Source organism: Acomys russatus, chromosome 24, assembly GCF_903995435.1.
Source record: "Acomys russatus chromosome 24, mAcoRus1.1, whole genome shotgun sequence".
In the NCBI taxonomy this organism is placed as follows: domain Eukaryota; kingdom Metazoa; phylum Chordata; class Mammalia; order Rodentia; family Muridae; genus Acomys; species Acomys russatus.
The window spans coordinates 46,094,559-46,119,121 of NC_067160.1; the positions used below are offsets into that span (position 1 = coordinate 46,094,559).

A 24,563-nucleotide genomic window follows, 5' to 3' on the forward strand; every position below is an offset into this window, starting at 1 on the left:
GCTGGAATGAGCTAACAGCAACACCTCTGCTTCTCTTAGCCATATCCAACTTTCCCTCCCTGCTAGAGAACTGGACAAATGCTGGAGTCCAGGGACGCGTGCTGCCAGCCCTGGGTGCATGCTGCCAAGGCTCATTGAGAAAGAAGTAGGAGGACCAGTTCTCAGGCCTTCCAGACTTGCTTCAGGTTTCCCACAATTCGTTGATCTATAAAATGAGTAATTGCTTATTTTCCAAAGTACAGATTCCAAAAAATACATCTTCTTAAAATTTATTTATTTTTATGTTATGTCCATTGATGTTTTGCCTACATATATGTCAGTGTGAGGGTGTCAGATCTTGGAGTGACAGACAGTTGTGAGCTGCCATGTGGGTGCTGAGAATTGAACCCTGATCCTTTGGAAGAGCAGTCAGTGCTCTTAACTGCTGAGACATCTCTCCAGTCCCTCAAAATACATCTTGATATGTGCCTCTCTACTGCTTCCATTTGAATTGAGAATTATGAACTTTTTCGATGTAAAGTTTAAAAGCTGTTTAGAGGCTAGAGTGATGGCTGCTCTTCCAAAAGACCTGAGTTCAATTCCCAGCACTCACACGGAGGCTTATAACCATCTGTACCTCTAGTTCTAGAGGATCTAACATCCATTTCTGGCCTCCATAGGCTCCAGGCATACACATGGTACATAGACATACATACAAGCAAAATGCCCATACATTTAAATTTTTGCTTTGTTTTGGTTTTAAGGCAAAATCTCTATAGGTAATCCTAGCTATCCTGGAACTTGCTTGCCACATAGACCAGGCTGGCCTTGGATTCACTAAGATCCTCCTGCCTCTGCCTAGGATTAAACACATGGACCACCATGCCTGGCTCTTTTTAAAAAAAAAAAAATGTTTTTAAGCTGTTTAAACCAGAATCCCAATGAAGTACCATCTCTTTTACTGCCATGCTGAGCTGCAAATGCTACCCAGCCAACAAATGCCCTCTACACCCTTGGCTCTGAGTGTCCTGAGAAGTCCCTTCTGCCCATTCAGCTTGAAAGTCACACTTAATTCCCCGAAGTTCAGCAATTCATCATGCACACCTGCAGAGGTGTCCTAAGTTCTCCTCATATCTCAAACATACACTCCCTGCCATGCTCCTTCCACAGCCTCATCTCCTACCTCAGAACCTGACACCCTGAACACTGCTCAGTCCCCTCCTCTTCATCACCTCTCTCACAGCCTTTGGAACAGGACACATGACCACTCAGTGTACTGTGCCTCCTGATCAACACTCTTACTGTAGAACCCATATGGCCTTGTAGGCAGCCACTTCACTGCCATGCTCCTAGTACTCCCTAACAATCCCATCTACCCCCTTGACACAGGAAGTCCTTCACGTCTGTATGTTCAAACCCAGAGCAGGTCCTTTGTAAACCTCCTGGCTCCTGTAGGAAGAGGTGGTTGCTCTTCTCTGTATCTACCCCAGGACTCTGCACACACAGCCTTATGACTGTTTCTTTAGTGCTTATCTTCCCCCATGAGAACATGAACCTCTAGGAAGTCTACAGTCTTCAACAGGACCTGGCATGGAGAAGTCTGTAAACACACAGAAGTTTTATTATTACTATAGATGTTTAAATTGGATCATAATTAATTGACTATTGTTTGACTTCTCCCTATGTATCCCACAAGGTATTTGGTTTCATTTCAGTTGCGATACTTACAGTTCTGTTCATTTGGGGGGAAAATATTCCATTGGCACTCAAAAACTATTTGCACACTCCCTTTCCATAAATAAGGATCCGTTTCCAAGTCGAGGCAGTGGTAAGAACTGGGAGCCTGTCACATTGTACTGTTTATGTCTTTATGATGTCCTAAGGCCAATCATAAATGTCCCATGGTAGAACTGGGGGACCAGTCAGAGGACTGAGACACCCTTCCTCTGAACCCCAAGGTCACATGGACATATTTTAAGAGAGGGAGAGGAGAACTGTTAGAAAAAGAGGCCCTCATCTCTGAGTTATATGGAATAAAATTGCAAATATCAGGCCTGCAAAACCAGCACTTGGAAGGCTGAGACAAAGATTGCCACAAGCCTGAAGCCAGTCTTGGCCACATAGGAAGACTCTGTCTTGAAAACTACATCTTTGAGGGTTGGAGGGTAGCTCAGTTGCTAAAGTGTTTGCCATGCAAACATGATGACGTGAATTTGATCCCCAGTACCCTTGTACAAAGTTGTGAGGCATGACAGGGGTGGATGGGTCGGTCTATTGAGGTGGATCCTATGGACTTGCTGGCCAGGCTCACTGAGAAACCCTGTCTCAAGGTAGAGAATAGTTGAGGAAGATACCAGACATTGACCTCTGGCCTCCACTTATGCATAGGCAAGTAGGTGTACATGCCCACACACACATGCACATGCACTACACATACTCCCTCAGTCAGTCATCGTAATAAAGAGAGCTCAGATGGTGGAAACTCAGAAGGCCTCCTTAAGAAGCACTCCTCTCATTTTCGGGGGCTAGCAGTACTAGAGGGTTGAGCAGCATGAGTAGGGCAGTCATCAGAACTCTGCCTCAGAACAGCGCCTGTCAGACCACACCAGTTCCACTCACTCAGTTGAAGGGTGGTTGCAGAAAGTTGAGGTGACAGTGCATCTCCCCTGACACCACCCTCCTCTTGGGACCTAAAGGCCAGAGCATCAGGTTGAACCATCTTACTGGCTGGTTTTAAGAGCAGCTGAGGGAGAAGAATAGCACTGAGCTTCTGTGCTGTGCTGAGACCTGAGGTCTCTGCTCTAGTGTCAGCTGCCACTGCCATTGCAATGGACTAAGCCATGTGATCCACCAGGCCATCGTGTTGGGAAGGGGTCTCAAGGCTTATCTCCCTTAGTGAGAACAGGAGAGGCATGGAGATAATGAGGACTTGTGCAGGGATGTGCAGCTCAGAGGCAGAAGTCAGAGTTCATTTCAGGCCATGTTATGGCCTAAAGCTTAGATCTCCTCCAGCTCTGCTGAGAACATAGCAATTTCTTGATAGTGCACACCATTAATCCAGTGCAGAAGCTGGGCCAGTGGCCCTGGATTGCGGATGTTGGACCACAGTAAGGCTTTGTTTCTGGTTACTTTCCAGACCTCAGGCCCTCCTTAACATTTCTGTGCCTCACTTGGTGCTAAAGCAACGGCACTGGTATCCTGCACCTGGTGGAGACACCATAACCCAAATCCACCAATAATTACAGAAGCATGCTGGGTGCTTTCCTGGTGGTTGTGAAGGAGATAAGTACAGAGCCACGTGGGTATGTGTAAGAGTTGATGATATTGGCCAGGCCAGGTACCAGGTCAACTCTGAAGACCAAGGAAGGACATATATTAGGAATTTATGTTGATTGGGGTATGTGGACAAGCAAGAGATATAAAATCCAAAAAATAAATTGTTGGCTCATATCAGCTATGATTGTGGTTCAACTCTGGTATCAAGTCAAGTTAGCCAGGCCTTCCCCCACTTTTTCAAGGACCACTCTCAACAGACTGTCCTATGTGGTGGCCATATGACCTACCACTGCAGAACACACCCTTCTAGCTATAACTTCCACATAAGTTGTGACCATGACTAACTGCACCAACTTGGATTCTGAGCCTTTCTCTCCTAGCCAGTCACCATGGCTGAGGGTCTCCTGCCTGTTGTGGATAAATCCCATGAGTGCACACACCTCAGAGATAAAGAACCAGTACAGGAGCTAAAAGGTTGTTCTCAAAAGCAGGAGGACTAGATCAAACTAATAATGTGCAGAAGGCCCAACAGAAAATCGTCCTCACCTTTTATCCTGTTCCAGAGAAAAGTTCATACCCAGAGCTGAGGTGAACCTGTGATCAGAGGAGCATGCAGAGTCAAAGGCAGACATCAAGTAAAACTGCAGATTTAAGGAGGCAGGGTCAGGTGGTGATGGTGGTATATGCCTTACATACCAGCACTCAGAAGGCAGAGGCAGGTGGGTCTCTGAATTTGAGTCCATCCTACAGAGCTAGTTCCAGGATAGCCAGGACCACATAGACAAACCCTGTCTCAAAACAAAAACAAAAATAGCAAAAAAACAAAACAAAATGAAGCCAACCAAAAGAAGGGGGTGGGGGAGAGATAGAAGGAAGAGGACAGGCATGCAGATATGTCAGTGCCAGCCAGGGAGATTAGAACTGGGTCTCCCAGATGAAAGACTTAAGCCTGCCTTCTTCGGATGGAGAGTGGCAGGGTCAGCAGCAGTCATAGCTAGGAGTGGGGAAAAGCCATGAACCAGGTCATGGGTGCTGTGCCAATCTGTGAAATCAACCACTGCAATCAGTGTGCCCCTTACTTCACAGAACCCCCAATCCTGTGGCTGCTAAGAGGTGTTCCCGAGGCCTTGTCTGCCCTTTGCAGTTAAACCCCAACTGTTTTAGTTTAGGCCTTGTTCCCTATCCAATCCATAGGAGGGGCCCATTACTTTCTCAGAGTCAACTTGATCATGTCAGAACAACCTGGGTGCAGTGTTCAGTAACCCTCTCACTCTGGACCAGATCCTTTAACCTAAGACCAATGGGAGCAGCTTCTTCCAGCTGTGTCTTGGATACCTGGGGAAGGCTCCAAGCTGGAGAACCTACACATGGCTGCTGTTTAAGCCATTCTAGAATGGGTAATTGACATCATGTGGAGGCCTAGACTCCCCACCCCTGTCCTAGGTAGCCCACACTTGTTTTGTCCAGTGCCTACACTGGAGAGCGCTTACCTTTTAAACTGTTGCATTAGCCCAAGGTCTAGCCTCCAGAAAGGTCCAACTAAACTACCAAGTAATAGAATCTGGGCATCCTAACTGGTTGAAACTCTTGTTCTAAGCAGGAAGAAGGCCTGAGTGGGCCCTGTGTCTGCGAACTGTGTTTTGTCCTCCCTGCCCATAGATGGCATCCTTCCAAGGTGCTGACATGACCTGGTGCAGAGCCCTAGGGCTGATGTGCCTGCAGTTTCTAGCACCACTTTTGTTCTGACACCTCCTAATGACACTCTCTTTTCTTCTAATTTTATGTGTGTGTATGTGTGTCTAAGTGTACATGCACACCATGTACATGCAGGAGTTTGTAGAAGTCAGAAGAGAGTGTTAAAGCCCCTGAAACTTAAGTTGCAGACAGCTGTGAGCTGCCTTCTGGGTGCTAAGAACCAAACCTGGGTCCCCAGAAAGAACAGTAAGCACTCTTAGCCACTAACTCTCTCCAGTCCCTCCAAATGTCTATTTCTACCTTCTTTCTGTTTCAGAAGTTTCAGCTACTATAATGGCTTACTCTGTCCTTGGACTTCTAACACTGCCCCTCCCTAGCTCAAGCAAGGGGTCAGTGCAGCAGTCCTCTACACCCCAGGGGCATTAGAAAACCCTGCAAGGAGTGACATGAGCCCTCCAGAATGTGCTTCCCATCCCCGCTCTGGGTTCCCTGTATGAGCAGACTAGCACACCAGCCTTCACTCCTGCCAGTTCCTGCTTACTCAGTAAGACTCTGTAGGGCTCCCCTACCTTGGCCTAAGTTCTTCCTCCTCTCTAACCCTGGGCACCTTGTATCTATTTATTTACCAGCTCTTTATGAACACCTGCTCCAGGCCAAAACTCCAGGCTAGGTGTAGGAAGAGCCCCAATATGAATCAACTCCTGCCATCTCCACCACCAGGGAACCTTTCCTCTTCTGCTGTATCCCCAGAATCCCATAGCCCTACCCAAGCTCCCCTACTCCACTAAGTCCTCCCCGGCTTCTCCCAAGTCACTCTGGTACAGCTCTGTCCATGCCAGCTACTTCCTGCTGATAATTTAATAAGGTATAGTGTTGGCTTCATGGCTATATCTGGCGCAGACAAGCCCCCCTTGAAAATGTGGGAAGTGACCTGGAGCTGAGTGAGGAAAAGGAGCTGCAGGCCTGCCCGCCTTGTGCCTTGAGTGAGCCATATCCATTCAATGAAGCAGAAGCCAAGAGTGAGAGGAGTTTGTTCCCTGGTGCCCAGTGCCCATATGCTCCAAAATCCCCTTGTGTATAGCAGTGCCCCTAAGCCCAGCCCCACTTAGCAGCATGACAGTAGGGTGCCTTTGCCAAGACACCGACCAGGACCTAAAAACAGCATTCCTTTAAGGCCTGTGTCAGAGCCACTCCAAGTCCAGCTCCTGCCATGAAGATATTGAAACTAGAAGGACAAGAGCAGGGAGTCTGATTCGGTGAGACCAGAGGAGGCATCAGATTAGAATCCTTGGGACAGAGGTGGGAAGAGGGGTCACCTTGGTATCCTTGGCTAGGCCAGAGGTTCTGTTCAGTGGCACTGTATGTGTCCAGGAGCTACCCATGGCACATTCCCCCATCCAGCCCTCATTTGGACACTGCCTATGGACCAGGGAAATTATTAACCTGTCCGTGCTCTTGAGAAGGGAGTCACAGGACCAACCAAGAGATGTAGTATCAGAAGGGGTCAGGTGCACTGAAGAGGCTCTTGGACAGTGTGGACCTGCTGTGCTGGAGCAGGCACCCTCCAAGCCTCATGACACTTAACCTTCTCAACAGCCTTACACACTGCACGCAAGTCTTTTTCTAGAGAGGTCAAGCACCTGACCAAGGTTGTAGAGTAAGTGGCAAGACAAGCATTCAAACTAGGCATAGCCATCTGAGCCAGAGTCTGGGTTCTCCTCACCTGTCACCAAGCCCTCTCCATCACCTTTACCTACTTCCCCAGGCATTTGGTTGACTAGAAAAGGTCAAGGTCACTTTGCTGCATTTCTCCCTTTCCTGCCTAAGACCTATGCCATCAGCCTGTATGTGGAGCTTTACTTTGTCCCAGCACCAGTAGCTTTAACACAGGTATTTTCTAAATGCCCACCAGGTGCCTGGCAATGTGCTCAGAAAAGACTCAGGTGCTTTCGTGCCCTCTTCTCCACCTGGCAGAGCTGGGCGGTACCAGGAGTTCCCTGCATCCAAGGCTGCGTGCCAGCCTCCTGCACACATCACTCCCACCTTAGGAGCAGACAGTCTGAGACCTTAGTCTTTCTGCCAACACAACACTAATTCTTTCTAGACCTCATAAACTCACTCTTTAACTCATCAGACATACTTGAGGTGTGGCAGGGGCTGAGGCCTCTGGGTCACAGAGAATGAGATGTTTCCTCCCTCCATGGTTCAATGGCTGGGAGAGTCTGTCCACAAACACCACAAAGAGAAAATGATAATGGACGCAAGTGTACTGGCCATAGTGGGCACAAGTGCAGGAGTGGAGAACAGAGCAGGCATCTTAGAAGAGGGAACATCCTGGGGACTGGGAGAGATGGCTCGGAGGTTAAGAGCACTGGCTGCTCTTCCAGAGGTCCTGAGTTCAATTCCCAGCAACCACATGATGCCTCACAACCGTCTATAATGTGATCTGATGCCCTTTTCTGGCCTGCAGGTGTACATGCAGGCAGAGTACTGTATGCATAATAATAAATAAATAAATCTTTAAAAAGAAAAAGGAGGTGAGAACAGAGCCAAGGTGGAGATTAGCATTCCAGACAAGGGAATGAGACTTCAGGGAAATAGGGCCAGCATGGGCACCACAGGCCAAGCAGATAAGAGCTGGGAAGTGGCCAAGCCTTAGGGGAGCTTAAATTATACCCCATTGTTGACTTAGAGCCCAGAACAGGTTGTATTCAAGAGACTGACATCTGGAACCTGAACAGCTGGGACAGAAGTAGGTAAGCTAGAACAACCACTAATGACATCACTAATATTTCAAGTGAGAACTTGGGGAGCTCAACCAAGGATGCTGATTACATGAGTGAAGGTGAGGAGATGTTTAGGAGACTCAGGCCAGAGCACAGCAGGAAGTAAGTGCCCTCCACAGGAGCTGTTGGAGATTGAAGTGGAGTGACATAAAGCTAGACACTGGCTGCACTTCTGCTCTACACACTCAGCTGAGATTTGCAGCACAGCCTGTGAGAGGGAGTGTCCATTGGGCTGTGCAGTCGGTGAGTAGACCTCCTCTACAGTCCAAAGCTAAGACCAGCTGAGAGCTACCATGCCTATGTCCCTGAAATGGGTGCGACTCTACTGTCCCTGCAGCCCTATTTGTTCTCCGAGTCGTGTGCCTTTTCGTCCAACTCCCCATGGCTTCCTCCTTCCATCCCAGGCTATGGGCTATTGTGGTCTCCCTGCCCAGATGGTGAGCTCTTCACCATCCCAAGATGCCTTTAAAAACTTATACCTGTGCCATGCTGGGTAGAGAACATGGGTTGTTTCAAGCCAGCCACTGGCCATTCTTGCAAACCCATTGGAACCCATTGGCAGCTTGTTAGGCCTTTTACGCCAAGGATCCCACAAATAAATACCACTGTATCTTGGTGCATCAGGGCTGGAGTATGGAAATAGAGGCACTGTATAAATAATGTATATTTACAAAATAAATGCAGCAATATTAATGTTCAGCCATAACCAAGTCACCTAGTTTAACAGTGTAGGGGCTGCAAGGAGCTGCCATCCATCAGTGTGCATCAGCATCAGAAGTGGCCACTGAAATGGAGGGAGGGTCCTGTGACCTTGAGGCCTTTAGTTTGAGGCAACTGGTGAGATCACAGGTGGGTACCCTAACACACAGCCTTTCTGCCAAGGTGTGACACCTACTGTGGCCGTGTGTTCCTGCAGATGTCTTGAGGTCTGCTGCTGAGCAGAAGGCTGATTAGCACCGAGTTGCAGGATGTAATAGGTTGCACCTCCAGGAAGATGGCTGGCTGGGCCAAAAGGATTTTCTAATTATGCATATTCACTCTGGCTTGCAAAGGGAGCCAGTGAGTAGACTTCCAAGTGACTCTTCCAAAAGCCCTGTAACTTTCAGCCCCTCACCATGAAAGCTCGGCTAGGTTTTCACAGGGTCTGTGTCCATCTCTGACAACCCCTCTCTGAGCTCTGACTCCCACTGGGCATCTGGTTCCAACATCTGGAACTCGGGAGAAGTAGCTGACAGAATGGCTAGAGTGGGAACCCCTCCCCTTGGTTGTAATGGCACAATGCTGGATTTCAGTATTTTAAATGAAAAATATATGCAGTTAGCTGTGCGCTGACAGTGTCCTTGAGGATTTGACAGTGAGATTTTCCAGCAGTTGGTCTTCGTTAGGATCCTGGCGGTGTTTAATAAGGCAGTGGAACTGCTGGCACCTTGGGCTCCTGTTTGTTCTCCGAGGGCTCGGGGCTGCTGCGGTAAGCACAGCGACCAGAGCTGATCATTACAAGGGCGTACGCCACCATGAATAAAAATGTCACACGTTTTCCCATCTCACAGCGGTACAAAATGTCAGTCCTGTCAAACACACATTGCAGGGAGCTGTGTGCAGTCCGTACAAATTGGAAAGCTGCATATTCCCCCAGCCTTCTGATATTCTTCATTTGAAGCTGAAGAAAAACAGTTGTTAACCTATTAGCTGGGATTTTAAGCTCTGCTGAGGCTCTGGATGGTAGACTCTGACACAGATAGGAATGTGTGCCAGGGTCCAGGAATTTTAAACCAAGTTCTCCATCCATTTGTTCCTAGAAATGGAGGAGAGAAAAAAATCCACTCCCTGTCTATCGAACCCAACTGTCTTTCTTTAACAGACACACTGGGGAAATTTTGGGATATTTCACGTCTAAGCTTCCTAATACTTCAATGCCTGTATCCCACATAAAAGAAAGAAAGAAAGAAAGAAAGAAAGAAAGAAAGAAAGAAAGAAAGAAAGAAAGAAAAAAGAAGAAAAAGAAGAAGAAAGAAGAAAGAAAAAGAAAAAGAAAAAAGAAAAGAAAGAAAGAAAGAAAGAAAGAAAGAAAGAAAGAAAGAAAGAAAGAAAGGAAAGAAAAGAAAAGGGGTCTTGCAAACAGCCATAGGGCTCAGCTTGGCAGATCAGGGTAGCTCCAGGTTGAGAGTTGTTCTTGGCTGGGTGGTGATGGCACATACCTTTAATCCCAATACTCAGGAGGCAGAGACAGGTGGATCTCCAAGGCCAGCCTGGTCTATACAGTGAATTCCAGAACAGCCAGGGCTACACAGAGATACCCTGTTTGGGGTGTAGTAGGTTCCTGATCAGAAGCAAGCCAGGAATGTTACTAGTGCTAAGGACAAAGTAACCTGAGTGATGGGGACAACTGGTTAGTATAGGTGCTTAGTAAAGGCCTGAAAGGACCTGCTGCTAGCTACTCACTCATGAGTGAACATTTATTATGTCCTTTACCATATGCTGGACCTGTACCAGGACCCAGAAGTCTCAATGTAAGCCTCCCTCACCAAAGACTGCCCCTCTTAGGGAAGAGAGGAGGCAAGGTATGCCACTCTTTGGAATGGGAAGAGTGGAGAGCACCTCAGGGAAGAGAAAGCACCCTGGAGGGGCAGCAAAAGTCGTCAGATGAGTATGTAAGGCTGCTACAGGACCAGTGTGTGTTGAAAAGGACAGGGGCACATGAGCGCTAGAGTAGGTACTCTAAGTGATGGCAATAGAAGGCCAACTGTGATGGGCTAAGAGGTAAGGCCCTGTGGGCAAGGCCTGTGTCTTGATAGCTTGCTGAGCATGGAGATGTGACCCGTTCCCCAGTTCTCATGAGTTGGGAAGTGAGAGGTTATGAAATGTTCCTATCTATACCAGTGCAAAATTAAGTGGAAGCTTTTCTTTTTGTTTCCTACTGCTGTACTGTTTGGAGTAGACGCCATTGCAGAGATGATAAATGAGCCTTGCTTTTGCTGAGCTGGTCCTGGCCCTTAATGTACCGAGCAAACTCTCACCACCCAGGGCACAGCCCTAGAGAAATGCAGGCGGCTCTTCAGGCAGATCTTCCCATGGGGTTGAGCAGACCTCACAGTACAGAGAACTCCAGGATGTCAGAGAACAGCATCATTGCGGGGGAGGGGGGCAGTGCCCTGGGCTCATGGAGTATATGTCACCATCTGCCTTCCACTGCTTTGTGTATGTGTGGTGTTATCATGAGAAGTATGTGTACTCATGGGCATAGCTGGGCTTGAATTGTGCCTGTGCCACCTGTTAGCTGTGAAGCTTGGTCTCGATGAGTCACTGAGCCATGTTACCTCACTGTTTCTGCCTTTTAAGGCAATATTGCTTTTTCTGGCATTCTTGAGACCTGTTATCTGTCAAGCTCCTAGCACAGACCTAGTACACAGCATGTGCCAAGAGCCAGCAGCTCCTGTTGGTATCAAAGAACATCTGGAGGTCTTTCCTCTCACCTCACCACTAGTGAGACTCCTGGAAGATGTTGCCCAGGAGCCCACCCTTGGTGGGACCCCAGATGGCCATCAAGTGGAGGGAGCAGCAAGGCACCTGCCTCCTGCTTCTGTTTGGGCAAAGAATGGTACAGTCAGCAGAGCCCCCTGCCCTTGCCCAGCGACCAGCCGCATCTGGTACCCGACCTTCAACAGCCAATGGATGCCACCTATTCAGGCCCTGCACCTGCACCAACTAAAAACAAAGGACTCCCCTCCCACTGGCCCACGTCTGGCCCTCCTCCCTCCCCTGCCACTGTCCCCCAAGCTGGCTAGGTCACCCTGCCACCATGCAGCCTTCCCTCCCAGCTGCCTGGCTGCTTTTGTTCAGCATGTGAACTTCCCCGTCAGCGGAGCTCCTTGCACGGGAAGTAATCAGGAATCTTGACAAGGCTTCAAACCACAAATGCCACTACAAATTAACCAGCACCACTACAAAATACTACTCCTGTCAACATCGGAAAGAGTGTGCAGCTATTCAGGGCAGCCTGAGTGGCTTTCAGTGTAGCACACACGTGTGGAAGGCAGGGGATGGCAGTGAGCCTGGATTGTGAGCCTAGCCTCTCTGGAGACCACTTGCCCAGACCCCTCCACAAGTGCTACACTCATCCCTCAGAACCACCTTTTGTCACAGATGTCCCTTCAGCCCATACACAGGTGGCACCTCAGGATAGCAAGCTCTGGACATAGGAAAACCAGAGGCTGAAGCTCATCCCCAGGTGTAAGTCTTCTTGTATGCTGTGAGAGAAGGTGAGAGACTTCTGTTTCCCTCCTGGAGAATGAGACACTGGCAGGGCCTCCATCCCAGGCTGGTCAGCACGACTGGCATGTTCTGGGTACCTCTGGCCCCTCAAGAGGGCTCTGATGTACAATACCCCCCCACCCCCTACCTCCCTTCTATAGAAAGAGCCCCTTCCTACCATGTTGTGTGGATGGACTCTCAGCAAGCAGATGGCCACTCCATCCTCAGCCATGAGGTCAGGGTCCCTCCTGTTCAGCAGTTTTGCAAGAATATCCATCAGATGAGAGCTTGTTACCTCTGAAATGCTTTGGGACCAAGGATCCCCCATTTCTTTCTCAAGCCCTGCTGAGCCACTTGGGCCCAGAGCACACATCACCAGGGCCCAGTATGCTGCAGCTGGCCTGGCTGAAACTCTGAAGCAGAGACAAGCATTTGATCCTCTCCAGCAAGCAGGATCAACTCAGTCGTGGCTGGGCAAAGAGAACTGGAAATAATGACAGGAGTTGGGGGACAGAAGAGAGCCATGCCTCGGAGAGCTGGTTGGGCATTTCAAAGGAAACACTCCACAAAAATATCACTTCAATACACTCCCTTTTGGAGGCAAATCAAAAGAAGCCCTCTTTTATTTCCATACCTTGCATAACAGCAGATTTCCAGTCCCAAAGAGTAGCAGAGCCTTGCTCCTGGCCCAGAGGCCCTTTGTAAAGCCATAGAAAGCTTTGTCTTCCCCTCCCAACAGGGTCCACTTCACATACAGGTCAGAGTATTGATGTGAATACTAGCCAGGAAAATTAACCAGGTGAACTCTTCCCTCGTTAAACAGCAACAGAGTGTAATTGTGAATTCTTTCACGCCTGCTCTGTTCCCAGCACATTCCCAGGACAAACTGAGAAACCCAGGCTCCATCCAGCTCCCCCTCAGCCCCCTCTATGCAGCCAGATGAGGTCTGGTGAGGAAGGAAGACTGATGCATGCAGACCACAAGGAGCACAGAAATGACTGGGGCCACCTTTGGAGTCGATCTCTCATAGGCAATTGCCCCACTGGTCAGACCCACCTTTTCTGGCTCCAGAGTAGCAGAGCTTCCTCCCCTACTATCCTCCCAGGAGAACTGCTGCTTCTCCCTCTCCCTCTCACATCCCAAACTCGATGTGCAGAGCCCTTGAGTTTCATCAAGCATTTGTCCTCTTTGACCTCGGTGACTGCTCCATCTCCTAACTAACATTTCATATCCTTTTCTTCACAGTGAAGTGTGATTTTTTTTTCTTTTTTCTTTTTTTTCTTTTTAACCTCATAAGGACATTAAAGGGTTAGTCCGAGGATGTTCATCCATTAAGGATGGAGGGATTTCATATCCCAAAGTAGACATCATAGAATTCCCCGTCTACCAGTAGCCAGTAATTGTCTTAAGATGGTGACCTTCTTCTGCTGGCCTGTCTCCTGTGTGTCCTGGGGCAAGGCCTCAACTCCCCTCACCTATGTAACCCAAGGCAGCAGCTCTCACTCCCTTAGAGGACTCTGTGAAATAGCAAATGTGTCAGATGGACAGGCAGTGCCCATGGCATGTACAGACTGCTCCCCAGACATCCAGGGTGCCCCCTCCTTTCTCATGTACACTAAGCAGTCTCCGCCCCCACCCCAAGTCAGTGACTAGCAGATGAACAGTTTCCATTCCACAGCCATATGCAGGATGCCTGTTCATCTGTGCAGGGCGCCCGCTCATCCGTGCCGCCCAGGTAATTAAGTTGATATTCCAATGCCACTTCCCCCCTGACCTTTTAGAAACAATGTGTTTTGCTGCATCAACAAATTAACTGCAAATCAGATGCTGTCCTTGTAAATATGGATTTCATATCCAATGAGCATACTTACCTGGCCCACACAGCTGACAGAGAGCCAGAGGCCAGAGGCCTGCTCTTCTCTGGGACCTCTGTGCCATTCACACTTTCAGGCCCCCTCCTCCTTGTGTTCACATCGTCCAGTGGTCCCAGTGGAAGTTGGGCAGACCTCCATGCCTAACGAGGAGCAGTTACCATCTACCTGGCTTCCCTTCCATTTCCTCCTCAAGAACACTAAGGTTTCTGGTGTTCCTGACTGCATCCTTCCCACTATGTTAGAAGTAAAATCACCTTTTTTAGCCCAGCTGTCAAGGCCCTCTTGTATCTGCCTCCCACCAGTCCCTCCATGTCTAAGCCTGCCTCAGGTACATCTTTGGCCTCACTCTACCCTTGCTGGAGTACTGTGGCTCCCCTCTACCATGCACCCACATCTGGTAAAAGAATGCTTCCTCTGCCCCTGTGCTGACCATGGTGTCCCTGTAGTCCCCTTGCCTCTAGTCCCTGTCACCCATGGATGCTGCATCTGGTGCATTTTAGACTCCACTATCTGATGAATGAACAAACCAGTCACCTGTTTTCTCTTAAGGCACACAGGGGACAAGGGGATTCCAGATGACGTGGGAAACTCAGTTGGATAAGAATAGATTAGTCCAATGAACTAAGAATGCTTTCCTTAGTTCTTGCTGCTGTGTCACCTCATATCAGTACTGCAACCTCTCTGGGCCTCTGTTTCCTGTCTATACTGGAAATAAACCTGTAACTTGCTTCACCAGGAACCAGGGACTCAAAAGGCAGAAACAAGATTTTTTTTTTTTTTTTTATGTGCACTGGTGTTTTTGTCTGCATGTATGTCTGTGTAAGGATGTCTGATCTTGCAATTACAGACAGTTGTGAGCTGCCATGTGGGAACTGAACCTGGGTCCTCTGGAAGAACAGCCAGTGCTCCTAACCGCTAAGCCATCTCTCCAGCCCAACAAGATTATTTTTTAAATAAGCTATTTAAATTATTTTATGTGCATTGGTGTGAGGGTGCCAGATCCCCCTGGAACTGGAGTTACAGACAGTCGTGGGCTGCCATGTGGGTGCTGGGAATTGAACCTGAGTTCTCTGGAAGAACAGCAGTGCTCTTAACCACTGGGCCATCTCTCTAGGCCCAAGGTAGAAATTCTTTGATTATGTCTAAAGTCTAGTGTCCTTCAGCAGAGCCTGGCTGGCTGACAGCACACACCTTGGAAAACCAAGGTCCTTGTGTCCCCAGTATTTTCCAGAAAGACCTGAGAGTATGACAGGAATGTGCAATTGGGTGGCTCTGCCTCAGCCTCAGAACCCCACGCTGAGCCTCCCATGGCTCTAGTTGTGCTCTTAGAGTGTCCACAACAGTGTTCTGACAAAGGAGTTGTTTGCAGCTCCAGAGAGGTCAGCTGGGACCTAACACACACATGCACAGAGCTAATTCTTAACCTGCCTAGAAAGAGCAGCTGTGAAGATAGAGTCCTCCTCCTCCTCCTCCTCCTCCTGCCCTTCCTCCTCCTCTTCCTCCTAAGACAAAGACTGTTTCTTGTGTGTTTAGTCAGATCTCACTAGAGTATCCACTGCTGAAGGGGATGTGCTGTCTTGTTCTTCCATGAGTCTCCAGCCTTAGCCATACATCTCTGTTCTAACCGCATCCAGGGGAAGAACCCTTCCAATGTGTGGCCTTCAGGAAGGCAGGTATGCTGTGCTGACCTTCAGGAGCTCCAGCCCTGACCCTTCTTGCCACAGCCCAGCTTAGGAAATGCCAAGTGCACTATTAACAAAATTCTTAGCCAGTGGCCCCCAAAGACTGTGCAACTTCATGTCCCTCATCAGAGTCCTAAGGTTTACATACAATGTGATCACTATGCCACCTGCTCCTTGTTAAAGCCATTCTGCCCTCCCATTGTGGACCATTGAAAGGGCCCTACTGTAGCTCTGTACCTTAAGCTTCTTACAAGGAGCCACAGTTGGTAGAGCAGAGGGTTCAGGAAGCTCCCAGTTCATGGTAATGACTGTCACCAATCCTGCCCAGCTCTGCAGTCTCCTCAAGCCCCAACTCGAGGTGCTGTGGAGCCACATTCCCTCAATCCCTATCATGGCTGCCTTCTGGAAAGCAGTGTGTTTCTCTGCATTCATCTTTTTCTGGTTTTCTTCGTCCCCTCTTACCACCTGAACTGCATCCATTCATTTGCCCCCTTCCACCCCCGACAGCTTTCCCCCATGCCCATCTTTGCACCCATGGCATCTGTCCTGAGATATTTGGGAAACTGCAGCCACCATAGCCCAGCATTCCTGCTCTGCCGTGATTACACTCAAAAATGAGGACACTGAGGCCCAGGGTTTACCAAAAGTCACCAAGCTACCCAGATAGAGGCTGGCCTCTATGGGATGATCAGAAAGGCATCCGAAAACCACATGCTTTAGCATCAGAAGCCTGGAACAGACTGCTCACCACTGTACAGTCAGTCCTTTGTCAATCTTTCAGGTGCCGTCTTGCTTCCACACAGATCCCCAGGGTCCCACCCACTTGGTGGCAGAGTACCCTAATAATTGGCACTACCACCTCCTTCTTTCTCCTTTAGCCCCTGGGGACTTTAATGCACACCCCTGAGAGCACTTCATTCTCCTTCTAGTGCCCACTCTGGGAAAGTGGCACTGGCCTGTGTCCCCACAGCTGTGTGCTTTAGGTTAGCGTATACAACTGCCTCTCATGTGTAGCTCCCCAGAGTTCTGTCCTCAATGATGGTAGCCTTCAGGGAAAACTCGTGATCTCAGAGGATCAGCAGGGTGTCCTGTTTGCTTAGGCTGGGCTTTGTTTTTACCTATCTGGTCATGCCAGGGCAGCTGTATCACATTATCCTTTCTTGGCATCTTTTTTTTTCCTGAGGCAGGGTTTCTCTGTGTAGCCTTGGCTGTCCTGGACTCACTTTGTAGACCAGGCTGGCCTCAAACTCATATTTATCTGCCTACCTCTGCCTCCCCAATTGCTGGGATTACAGGAGTGCGCCACCAAGCCAGCCCTTCTTGGCATCTTTAAACTCCCACTCAGTCCTGCCAGCTTCTGGGCTGAGCGTGGCCACCAAGCTGCTGTCCAAGTTCAGTTGTAAAAGAACCAGCACATGCTCCTGATAGTAACAGCAAAAATCAAATGCTTACAGGAATCTGCAAAATTAACATCTTCGTCACTGGAGGTGGGACTCGGTAGAGTACTGAAACCCTGGGCTCTGTCCAGAGCGCTGCAGAAAAGCAGGTGTGGAGGCACACCTGTGATCACCATACTCTGGAGGCAGCAGGAGGATGAGAGATGTCCAAGCTCATTCTCAACTACAGAGCAAACTTAAGGCTAGCCTGGGATACATGAGACCCTGTCTCAAAAATAAAACTAACATCCCTTGGGTTTCTAATGTAGCAGGAACTTTAAGCCAAAATCACTCACTGAGCATTCATCATGAAGTCTTATGACTACCAGAGGGTAAATGAAGGAGTACGCTGCAGGCTGCACCTGCCAGGGATATCGGAGAGTGTTGTAGGGAAAGAAAGTCTGTTCTAAAGAGGTTAGGTTGAGTCAGGCAGTGGTGGCACACACCTTTAATACCAGCACTTGGGAGGCAGAGGACGGTGGATCTCTGTGAGTCTGAGGCACAGAGAAATCCTATCTTGAAAAACACTTGGAAGAGGAGGAGGAAAAGGAAGAGGAGGAGGAAAGAGAATTTAAAATGCAGCTTTTTTAAAAAGTTCATGGTTTGGGCAGTTTGGTGGTGTTGAGTGTAAGACACAGAAGCTCTAGCTGTGCTGACAAATGTGGTTAGTCTCCAGAAGGGACCAGACAGCACACAGCGTTTCCCAGATTCATGTGGCTGGAGAGTTCTAACTCCCCTTTGAGCAATGCCTCTCCCAGGACCAGGTTCTCAGGAGACACACTGAGAGATAGCCACCTTCCCCTGAGATGACTTCAGATGGCAAGTGGATGGTTGGGCATGTGTGTGTTTGTTTCTTTAGGTGCAGAAGAGAGAGCGGGTAGAGGAGGGGAGACTGGCTAATGGTGGCAGCTGCTGATATCCACAGGCAGGGATATGTAAGATCTCACCAACCCATTCTAAGAGCCCACTAGGGGAGAGGTGTGGTTGCCCACGCTGCTCCTATGGGGACAGGGAAATTTGAAATGGTTATGTCATGGCCTAGAGTAACCTGGAGAGTAAGTGGGCAGCTGGGCTTCTATCTAAAGCAGTCTAATCCCAGAGGCCACCTGCTAAGCACTCTGCCACCAGCAGGGATGGCAATAATGCAGGCTAAAGGTGACAGTGGGACAAGACAAGAGGCCTATGCAGCAGTAGAAATCCAAGCATGAAAGAAGCAGTGGAAGTGGCAGGGTTGGGGCAGGACACCTGTCCTGAGAGAACCTGTGCACCTTAGAGGTGACTTAGGGGCTCTGTGTCCCTCTGCCCTACATACTTCCTATAATCCATGAAGAGGAGGAAACATGGCAGCCATGCCCATCGCCAACCTCCAACTAGCAGCCAACTACAGCTTAGCCCTCATCCAATTATTGACCAAGGAGCTGGGAAGCCACAGCTCATTTCTACCCACATCTGCTCTCTGAGTGCTGCTCTGCCAAGACTCTCTGGCCCTCAGGCTCCAGGGATGCCTATGACATAGATCCAGACTTCTATGAGTCCCGTGAAGAGACCATACCAAGGGAGGCCCGACTCAGCAGCACTGGCTGAGAAAAAAATGTAATGTAAGCCACACATTTGAATCACATGGAATTCTGAGTAAAGCATGTAAAGGGTAAAAGGAACAGGTGGGGTTGGTTTTTATAAGATATTTTACACAAAGTTCCAAAAATATTACCATTTCAACATCATATCAGTATAAAAACTAGCAATGAGATCTTTTATATTCTTTCCTGAGTCCCTGAAATCTAGTGTGTATTTCACACTTTCGGCACATCTTAATTCAAAGCCACCACATATGTACATTGGCTTCTGCACTGGCCATTGCTGAGTAGTCATTTTCAAATGGTGGTGTGTGTCTGTGAATTAAGTGACTGAATGGATGGGAACCAACTAGGGCTCTGCAGGGCTTGCTGGGAGTCTGCAGTCTTGAACGTATGCAGATCTTTTCTGTCCCTTGCTCTGCCTGCCCCTTTTCCTTCTTGTGTTCAGGACATGTCGCCAGGCTGTTAAGAGAACAAAGTCTGGCTTTGGAGATAGAATTTCATAAGGAAAGCTAAGAAATTACTCCTCTGTTGATCCACATCCTGACTGCAAAAGCCAAGCATGTTCTTCAAGTTGTGTATGTTCAGCAGAGCAGGCTCCACCCTTCCCAAGTCCCATTCAACCTTTTACAGGCACAGCAATAGATCCTTCCAAGAAATAGACTGTTCAAAATGAGAGAATGAGGATAGGAGGCCAGCAGAGGTCCTTTGACTTAGAGTACGGGAGCCAGCATCTGTCCTGGGCAGGTCCTTGCTGGACAAGACCACATTTGCCAGGAGAGTCAAAATGGGAAGGCCACTCCTCCTTTAGGCAGAGATAGGAAGTGAGGCATAAGAGCCCAGTGCCACTTGAGGGTCACCTTAGGCTGGGCATGAATGAATTTTTGGAAAGATCTACGTGGTGCTACTAACAAAATCTAGACATGCCAGCTGAGGACAGGAGCAGCCACTGATGGTTTTGAAAGTGGGTGTGGTGTGGTGTGGTGTGGTGTGGTGTGGTGTGGTGTGGTAGTGTCGTGTCCTGCTGCAGTTTACAAAGTCCCCCTGATGTGAGTAGAAAATGAGGATCAGAGCAAGGGATCCTGCTGAGAAAAGATTGTGATGATCCAGGCCAGAACTAAAATTCTAGCAGGGGAAGGACAGGGCCCATTCAGGTGAGGGAGCAGAACATCCCCCATTGACTCCAGACTCTAGTGCGGGCGCCTCAAGGCTTTTCCCCAGGCCTTGTGTAGAGATGCATGGAGCCATCTCAATATGAACTGATGTTTTAAGTTTCCACTTTAATGCAGCTACAAAGACTCCATCCCACTCGGCCGCCGCCTCCCAAGATCCAGCGCTCAAGGCCCGTGAGTAGCCGGTGGTGTGCCCTCTCCATCTAACACTGCCTGCCCGCCCCCCCCCCCCCATCCCCTGGCCTCACTAAACCTTAAGAGTGTGGACTCTCCTGCCTGGCACAAGGAAACTGGGAAATGGGTTTTTCAGCTTCCCTCGCTGCGTGGCATGAGCTGGAACTTGCATTTTCTGGGCTTCTCTCTTCTTTTTCTGAATCAGCTCAGTGACTTGCAGGCTGTAGCCGTGGGTAGCCAGGCTGCTGTGTGCAGCTTCGCATCATTTAAGCGAATCTCCCAGGGAGAGTTGTATTTCTAGCCACTGAGCTTTAATGGCTCACTGCAAATGCCTCTTCCTCACAGAGGAAGCCACAGTCAGACGGCAGGGGTCTTATTCCCCCCAGGTCTTGGTTGGGAAATACGTTTGCTCTATCTTCCCAAGAGCAGAAAACATAGTGCCCGTTAAATGGAGACAGGCACCACCCCCTGCTAGGCTTCACAAGGAGAGATGCATGCCCACAAAAAGTAATAAGGGAGACTTAGAAAACAGAGGAAAGTACAGAGTACTAACCAGCCAGCATCTGTGAACAGAGTAGGACGTGGAGAAAAGCCCATGGGCTTTTTAAGAGAAATACCTTGGCTGTAGTCATGGCCCAGAGTGACAGAGTGCTTGCCTAACATGAGCAGGGCCCTTGGTTTGACTTCTTGCATCAGTGCTGAACATCTGTGAGCTTCTTTTCCCATGCACACAGACCTTGACCATTCTGGGACATAACTTTCTCAGAGTGAGAAACCTACTAGGACGGTTTGATGGGATGGGAATCCCAACAGAAGGATTCCCAGCCTATTGCCCGAGGCAGCCATGCCCAGGCCCCAGACTCATAGTGCCTCAAAAGCTAGTATGCTGGCCCTTCTCAGTGCATCCCTCCAGATCCATCTTATGAAGGCACAAAGACCATGCTATGCTAAACCAAAGTCACGGTGTACATACCCAGCATCCATTGAGTAGCGACTGTCTGGGTAGATGTCAGATGTCCTGTGGTTCTGTTTCTTCCTCTTGCCCACTGAGTGAGGAAGTTAAAGGTTTGGGGTAGAGAAGGGGAATTTAAATGACTGCATCTGTAAGTTGGGAATCTACCATTCCAGCCACATGAGGTGATAGAGCCATTCAGTGCCCCAGTGAAATGTGTGTCACACATAGCAGAAAGAAGGAGCAGGTAGCTTTGGGGGCCGGGAAGCACTTTTGGGTCAAATCTCATATAATACAGCAAGTATTTCATACAAGCCTTAGCAGTATGGATTTGGGGATTCATCAGACCTGGGCTTGAGTGCTGAGGTGTATGACTTTGGGCAAGGACTGAAGCTCTCTGACCCACCCTCCTCTATTTTATACCAGGCCCTCATTCACAGTAGCTTTCTGTAAAGATGAACATTAATGCTATTTGGAAGGCATTCTTTCTAACAGGTTTTCCATCTTACCACTTCTAAATAATCACCCAGTTTATCAAAGGCCATTGTTTGCCTAGGATTTTATAGGCACTAAACCATTTGGAGGACCTCATCCTACCTGGGCCTCACAGTAGCTCAAGTGTACCAAGCATTGTGGTCACCCATTTCAGAAAAGATGCTTGGTACCTTAACCCTTACCAAGGATCACCAAACTATAAAACTGTAGGTCCTTCTGGTGTTCCCAGTCCCATGGGCCTCTGTCTCTGTGGAAGTGAGATAAGCTCCTCACACAGAACTGGGACAGAGACTTCAGGTGAAGAAACTTAACTGAGTTCTGTACAGATGAGCTTCCTGTGAGGTCTCTGGACAGCATTATGCCATGGCAGAAATAAGAGCTGGGAAGTATAAGCACCCTTGAATGTGCCTAGGACTGAGCTAAGTACGCCATATTATTTTGTCTATCCTTGCTCCAGCCTAGAAGCAAATGTCACCAGGTGTGCTGGCGCATGTCTTTAATCCCAGCACTCGAGAGGCAGAGGCAGGTGGATCTCTGTGAGCCAAGGCTATACAGAGAAGCCCTTTCTCAAAAAAAAACAAAAAGAAAAACAAGCAAATGTCATTCCCCTAGTTTGTAGCCAAGATCAGAGAGATAGTAAGTGACCAAGCTAGCCTTTGAGACCAGACCTACCTCTCAAGTTCTCAACAGACAAGCTTTTGGCAGCCATAGGCAGCTGATGGGTTCTCAGGAACAGCCTTAGAGGCTTAGGCTCCAGGACAACCAGGAGATCAATGTGATTCAAGACATGGTAGCTCTCTGAGAAAAAGTCAAGTATTATTGGACTTTAGTCTTACCAATATGGCAACTTGGGTAGATTGTAGGGTACCTAGGCATCTGAGAATATGAGGAAGCAAATGTTATCCCAGAAGAAGACTGGGTAGCAGCTACCTCCACCCGTAGCCAGGGTAAGAGGTGACTGACTAGCCATGTTCTTGGGACTCCCCCAACTCTGCAAGTAGAGCCACTGAGAGACAGACTCAAAAGCTAAATGATATGTTGTCTACAGCCCAGGGTCCCCAGGCCACAGGGACTATTATTTATTCTGGATGCATTCCTACCAGCATGTCCAGTAGACTCCAATCCACCCTGGGTGGAAAGAAACTAGGGAGACCTGGGACACAGAACTCCTAAGGGCCACAGAGAGGACAGCGTGACATGATTCCATGTCAGGATTTGTCAGGTCACTGACTATAAACATGGCTAAGCACAACAGCTGGTGGCCTGGGTGGCAAGGACGTGGGGTGGTAGGCACTCAGCCGTGACAACAGGGATTGTGTAGCCCAGCACCTGTGGCGTGAGCTTGGCTGTGACCAGAGGATCTGAGGGGTCTTCTTAATAATGGAAAGGAAAGAGCAAAAGAAAATCGTGCTGGTGTCTCCTGAATGAGGGGCAGCGGATGGAGCCACCAGGGAGAGGCAAGCTGCTGTGGGCCCACATGTGAAGCTCTTTATAGCTCTCTATTTATTATTTCTTGCTCACTATTAAAATCAAATGTACTCAGTGCTTTTGTATTCAATACACACTTAACCCTGCCGACTTAGATTTCTCAGGTTTTGAATCCGGTGGGGAATTGGCTGGCTTCCCAACTTTCCCCTCCAGTCCCCCGAACAGAGATGGAAAGCCCTGTTTAGCATTCATTCCCCTGGTGCTGCTGAGATCCTAGCAATGGTGGGATAGCCCTGTTGTGTATGAGAGTGCTTTTTCCCCTCCAGCCAGCCATCACCCTTCCTAAGTACCCCAAAAGAGGGATGGCACTGTGGAAATATTCTGGGTTTGTCCTCATTGTCTTGTGATTCAGCTTTGATTAAACCAATTATCCTGTGATTCTATACCTGGTTGTGGTCTGCCACTGCATGGTGTGTGTGTGTGTGTGTGTGTGTGTGTGTGTGTGTGTGTGTCTGTGTCTGTGTGTCTGTGTGTGTGTCTGTGTGTATGTGTACGCCATGTGCACACATGCGAACCATCGCCTCATGTGCATGCCTTTGTGGATGTCTGTGAGACTGTATATGCACTGCAGTCTCCCGGCCCTGGTGCATTTGGGTGTTTGTCTGTAATGATAATCCTACACCAGTGAGGTATGTGTGGCTCTGGGTGGGTCTGTAACCACAGGGGTGACTGTCTCTGGTCCGTTGTGTCTTTCCCGCCCTCCCTCACCCCTCGCGCCTCTCCCTCCTCTGTCTGTTTTATCATCCCTAATGAAGCAGTCTCCTCCATCGATCCTGCTGATTGCCAACCCATTCCTTTTGTTTGTTGGCGCTGAGCCATTCAGCAGCACTCTGACAGCTCAGCTCGTCTAATTAGCTCTGTTGTTCTTTTTCCCCATGTTTCACCACGTTGCAAGTTCAGTTGAAGTTGCCACAAACTTAATCCCCCCCATTTCAGTAGCAAGTTCACATTCCTAACCTGTCTTCATTGTAGTAAGGAGCAGCCCTGTGCAGCACAAGCTGACAGGCCATAATGTCTGACCTTCCTGAGCACAGTCCCCAGGTCCCTGGCCAGGGCAGAAGAGCTGTTCCACCCAGCTGCATTCTCCTCCTTTGCAGGCAGAGTCTCAGGGATCCAAGAGGCCTTGCTGTGAAAACTAGCTCCATAAGAGAACAGGGACAGATATAGCCATCTATTTATTCAGCAAATGTTGACCAAATGTCTGCTGGGTGCAGGCACCATTCTAATAACAATGACAACCACAATAGTATTTACCACTGTTAGATTCCAGACAGTAACACTGGCCTGTCTACAAATTCTGCTGAAGCTCTAGTATGTACCAGGCTCCTCACAGGATGCCTGAAAGGATTAAGGCTATCTGCAATCTATCTTCTTACAGGCACCTCCCTCCCTCCCTTTTGCTATTGATAAAAGGGGGCATCTCAGTCACAAAGAAGCAGGCAAGCATTTCTGGAGGCACACTGTCCACACCAGTGTGCTTACCCACACCCTGTGGTTGAGTCTTAACAATAGCTCTGTGGAAGAAGACAGCATGTTTTGTGGAATGTTCTTGGCCTTTACCACATCTCTGATTTGCCAAATGAGGCTGAGCTCAGACTGGCTGCTCCACAGGAAAATCTTTGGTTCGGTCAGACGTGCGCAGACCTGAGGGCTCCATGTGACTCTATCAAGACTGGTCTTGTATGCAGCCAACTTCTGTAATCTTGTTCCTACGCCATTGTGCTGT

The 24,563-nt window shown here is 48.8% G+C and overlaps 1 protein-coding gene across 7 annotated transcripts in view; it reads left to right on the forward strand.

Moving 5' to 3' along the window:
* The window catches only part of Dennd1a (DENN domain containing 1A), a 488,183-nt gene that overhangs the window by 446,505 nt on the left and 17,115 nt on the right, over positions 1-24,563 (forward strand). For 3 of the 7 annotated variants that reach the window (XM_051166832.1, XM_051166835.1, XM_051166834.1), the window contains one exon: positions 19,846-19,902. The exons of the other annotated variants lie outside the window; for them this stretch is intronic. In XM_051166832.1, coding sequence (XP_051022789.1) covers positions 19,846-19,902 — 57 coding nt within the window. The remainder of the gene's footprint in view (positions 1-19,845; positions 19,903-24,563) is intronic. 7 annotated transcript variants of the gene reach the window in all.